Source organism: Lutzomyia longipalpis, chromosome 4 (assembly GCF_024334085.1).
Source record: "Lutzomyia longipalpis isolate SR_M1_2022 chromosome 4, ASM2433408v1".
NCBI lineage: Eukaryota > Metazoa > Arthropoda > Insecta > Diptera > Psychodidae > Lutzomyia > Lutzomyia longipalpis.
In genome coordinates this window covers 15,060,821-15,065,849 of record NC_074710.1, presented here as the reverse complement: position 1 = coordinate 15,065,849, position 5,029 = coordinate 15,060,821, and the positions used below count along the sequence as shown (strand labels likewise).

The following is a 5,029-nucleotide window of genomic DNA, read 5'->3' as shown; positions in this document are numbered from 1 at the left end:
CGACAGGAAGAGTTGAGAAAAAAAAACTAAAAGTGAGAGAGAGGGAGGAGACTCCAAAGACCCTTAAGTTGAAACGTTAAAATGAAAAGGACGTTTTGTTGGCTTTGCAGATTATGTCAAAAATTAATTCTCTCACGTTGTTTGAATTAACCAAACCAACCCCTCCCCCTTCCAAAAACTATAATATGGAGCAATTTTAAATAGTTGTGGGGTCCACCTCATCCAATGTACAATGTTATGAATATTCATGCTCTGGAACTCTTCTCGTGCGTCAGAGATAATTCCTCTCTCATCTTATTAAAAGTTTGGGATGTGTGTTATATACTTTGGCATATTTTGCACTAAAATTCCTAAATCCTCAACACATTTTGCAAAAAGGCAGGGGGAGGGTTAAAGTAAATTTTCATCTCTACTGGCTTTTGGTCGTCTAAATCGAATTTGCCAACATTATTGTTAATTTTCACTTCATAATTTTATCTCCATGCACTACATGTTTTCAATGAACTTCTCTCTGGTACCTCGCTATATATAGCTAAATGGTTGGAGGGTGGGTGAGTCTTGCTTTTGGAACGCCATGCACGTATAAGTGGGAGAGAAAGCTCTTTTACCCATTCACGCCCATTGCAAACTTTCAACTCAACTGTTTACCCTTCTTATCCCTTAATTGCACTCCACCGTCCAGGCAGTGTGGGTGTCATACTTTTGGTGCTCTCTGTGAGACCATGATTAGGTGAATTGCACTACACTGAATTCAACCATAAAGTACTGCAGAAATTCTTTATATCTCACATGTTCTCACTAACAAAAAAAAATGAAATTTGTATGAATTTGAATTAAATTCTTAAAGCTATTTTAGTCTTCAGATTTAAGTCTCATCAGACTCTATAAATCTACTTCTTATATTTGTAATTCTTTGAGCTTTTTATCTCCGAAACCTAGAACCACATAGAAGTAAACCTTCTTTAAAATTAATTAAATTTGTCCAAAAATGGGATCATTTCGTCCTTTTCTTCTAAAAAAAAATATCTCTCTGTATTAATTTTTCTCACCTAATCAGTGAGATAAACTGATATTAAGTTACAGAAAAAAACAGCCTGTCCTTATGGTGCTAACATGGACTTAATAGTTAATTCTTTCACCTCACGGTATGATGACAACGCAACTCACGGTATCAGCAAAAAAAAATTATATTTTATCAACTCAATATGAGGGGGTGGATGATGAACTTCTTCACAGTCAGCTATGTATCGTCTTTTGCCATTCCCACACACACCCCCAACCCTCCTGTAGCGCAGTCATATTTCATAAATTCTCCATGGCGGGATGTTGAAGAAGAAGCACCCGAATCTCCTTGAGCCACGGCGAAATTCAATTAACTTATTTTGCCATTGAAGCCAAATGAAAGTTTCTGAGTGGCCTCACGAATGACTTTCCCTTCTTGCGAGAAGCCACTTCTCATCCAACATCTTGTATCATCATCGCTAATAATCTGAATTACTCTCTTTCTCTCTTTCTCTTGCTGTGCGTCTTAGATGCCTGCCTGACATCATTTGGTCAGAGTTTGCTGGCGGTGTGTTGTGCAGAAAAGAAGAAGAAAAAAAAGAATGGCATCGTGGGCGAGGCTCTTGTGAAATATATTTGATCGTTTCATCATCATTAGATTGGTACGTGACCCAAAAACCTGATAAAGTAGCGAACACATACAGCCTCCACATGGGAAGGAGAAGACGTCAACAACGAGAGAGAAAAGAATATCAAATTTGTGATTTTAACCCTCCAAGCATATACCCGGTGTACATTGGTCTGAGTTGAGGGGGGGGGGAGGGTGTGGGTGGAATTCCAGAAGAAAGCATATATGAATAGAATGCTGCTAAAGGTTCGAAGTGGGATGAGGAGGGCTCTTAAGCTCTATTGTATTTTGTTCTGCTTTGAGGATTGATATCTTCTTGTATATGAGTGCGTGAGTGTTGAACGTACAACATACTTAATATATGTAGGAGGAAGTAATGTTGGCATTTAACATAATTTGATATGAAGGAAAGATTTTTAGTTTAAATGAAACTAAATACTGTTAAGCGGGGGTGTTTTGGATTTGCGTATCAAGGGTTGATTTTTTTAAATAAATATTTCTTTTAGTTTATTTTCTCAAGCTTTCTGAGCTTTAAGAAAAAATGCAAATAAAAGAAAATTTCTAACGTTAGAAAATGCAATTTTCTGCACAATATTTCCCTTTCCTCATTTGAAATCAATTTTTCTTCAAATAAAAATGGACAAAGTAACAAAAAAATGTCCTAATTATGGAACCACAAGTATTAGCACGGAAGCATAGAGGAGCTTTATGTTGAGACAACAAAGCGAAATTCATGGCTTTTTGATGGCGGAAGTCAAGACTTGTGTCAGGTTTTTTTTTTTATTTGATTCTTTTTAGAAGCAAAAACGACCAGTTGAAGGAAAAACTTTGAGTCATAATTCAAATGGGTCTGCCATCATATCTCGCAAAACTGTCCCGTCTTCTCCAGCACCAACATCTCCACTCTCTCTATGTGTTCTCTTCATTTTTTGGCGGGAATGAGATTGCGGAAGGGGGATGGGGGACGCATGATAAAGGGTGATTCGCTGACGTTCATAACATGGGAAAAACAAATAAATTGTGGTCTTCATACTCTCGAAAGGAAACTTCTCCTCACGCGAGATTTCTTTCTGGCACAACCATGACAGTCCGCAAGTCAATAAGAGATAAGTTTTTTCTCTCTTGCTGACTTCTTCTTCACCCCACCATGTGTGTTTACACAAATTTCACAATCACTTGCGTTATTTATGGGTCCACCCCCACCCCCCAAAGTTTGTGCGAATGTCTCCGCACATTTTACTTGTTAAATATCGATTTTCCACCCAAGAGGATGTGAGATGAATTTTATTGGTATTTAATTTGTTGTATGATGGGAGTGAATTATGAAATTTTCTTCTTGTATGTGTGTGTGATAAATGCCTCCTTCCGGACGTGATTGCCGTGGAAATCGTTTCCCACCCCCTAAGTAATGCGGGGGAGGTAAAAAGCACAAGAGAAAAAAATTCACGTGTCCTCAATGTATTTTATCTCTGTGACTTTTTGCACGCTCATTTTTTTCTCCTCGTGCAAAAGGACTCCGCCCAATTCATCAGGAGTCGCTTGTGAGATTACCATGATTACATAACACGCATGAAATGCACGCAGAATTATTTTATTCTGTAAACATTCTTTTGTAAATTACCTTCAATAAATGAGAGAAAATGTTTTAGAATAGGTGGAAATGATCGCTTTTTTATCGTTCTGCAGGAATTCCTCAATTGAGCCTAATCCTAAGAATCTTAGGCCTGACTTAAGGAAATTAGACCTAGCTTAAAAACTGCTTTGGTCTAAAATAATTAAGCCTGGTTTTATAAAAACTTAGGCCTAACTTAAAACACTTAGATCTAGCCCTTAAAACTTTGGCCTAGCTTAAAAAACTTTCGTCAGGCATTCAAAACAAGATCTAATCAATAAAATTTAAGTCAAAACTAAAAATCTTGAGACTAGATTTAAAAACTTAAGCACGGTTAAAAAATAATTATTTAGACCTAGTTAAAAACTTTGGCCTAACTTAAAATACTTAAGTGTTGTCCAAACACTGAAGTTTAGCTTAAAAAATATTAGGTCTTGCTTAAATAACTTCAACATATCCTCAAAAGACTTGTTCTGAGGTGAAAAGATTTAGGCATGGTTTTAAAAATTCAGGACTCGCTTAGAAACCTCAACGAAGCCCAACAAAAGACCTACAGTTAGGTATTAGTTAGCGTCACATAGGATGTACTTTTCTTACCCATTAATAATAATGAGTGGAAAGAATATATCTCATGTGATGCTAACCATTACCTGATTATACTTTGATGAAAGACTAGTTTAAGAAAACTTAGTCCTCACTTATAAAACTTAATTTGGACTTGAAATAAAATTCTGAACAGGCTGCATTTTCCCCGTGAACATAGTATAAACATTTATTATTTATCCTTCAACATTTTACTTAAAAAGTGGTAAATTCATATTTTTAGCATAGTAAATAGTTTCAGCAAATTTTAGAAAAACCTTCCTGAGTCCCTCATCAGATAAATTTGCAATATTCATCATCAATCTTTCGTGAATCTTTGTTGTGTATTCATCGTAGATTTTCGGTAGATTTAAATCAATGTAGAGTTGCTTAATAATTGCAACACTTTCGGCACTATCCTTTCCGTAGTGAGCCTTCATTGTGGCCTTTTGCTCAGGCGTTGCAACTTCCATGCAGGCAAATGATAACCAACGACATTTCCCTTCTTGAATATCCGTTCCCACTTTCCCTGTTACTTCGGGATCACCGAAACAGTCCATGTAGTCATTCTGAACTATATAGAAGAGTCCTAGGTCCTTATGGATGGCACGTGCTTCCTGCAGTGGCTCCAAATTTGGATATCCAGCAAGAGTCATAGCAAGAGCAACGGGTATGTAGCCGGTAAAGTTTGTAATGAGATTCATTGCGATTGATTCAAAGTTTTCCACAGTGAAGTTATTGACGTTTTGTGCAGATCTTGCTTCAGCCTGCTGTCCAAGTTGGCTGGAGAAGGACAGATCGTGGAAAATATCAAGAAGTTGCAGGAAACAATCTAACTTTCCAAAATGCTTCTTAAGAATGTACAATGCTGATGTTTCAAGTAACAATGCATCATTAATGGCACTCAATCCTATGCCATCAACATTGTGCCAACAGGGTTGGTTACGTCTTGTCTCACTTTGATCCATTATATCGTCTACAATATTGCAGGAGTCTCCTAGCTAAGACACGAGTTAAAAGAAAATACAAGTCTAAGAAAGAAAGTTCAAAGAGAAACTTCGACGTACCATTTCAAAGCACCATCCTAGGTAATTGGCTAGTTTGATATCCTTAGGTGTTTGTTTTGCCTTCGGTGCAAGAATTTTGTAGGATTCAGCTGTTGCAATGCCATTGTACAGAACATTTCTGGGCATAAAGTACTCCAT

At 37.0% G+C, this 5,029-nt stretch overlaps 1 protein-coding gene across 1 annotated transcript; it reads right to left on the bottom strand.

The window, feature by feature from the left end:
* Positions 1 to 3,987: 3,987 nt before the first annotated feature.
* Positions 3,988 to 5,029, bottom strand: LOC129794538 (farnesyl pyrophosphate synthase-like). The gene is made up of 2 exons (XM_055835292.1): positions 4,892 to 5,029; positions 3,988 to 4,825 (listed from the first exon to the last, which is right to left on the bottom strand). The coding sequence occupies exons 1-2, from the start codon at positions 5,027 to 5,029 to the stop codon at positions 4,037 to 4,039; spliced, it is 927 nt and encodes a 308-aa protein (XP_055691267.1). The 3' UTR covers positions 3,988 to 4,036.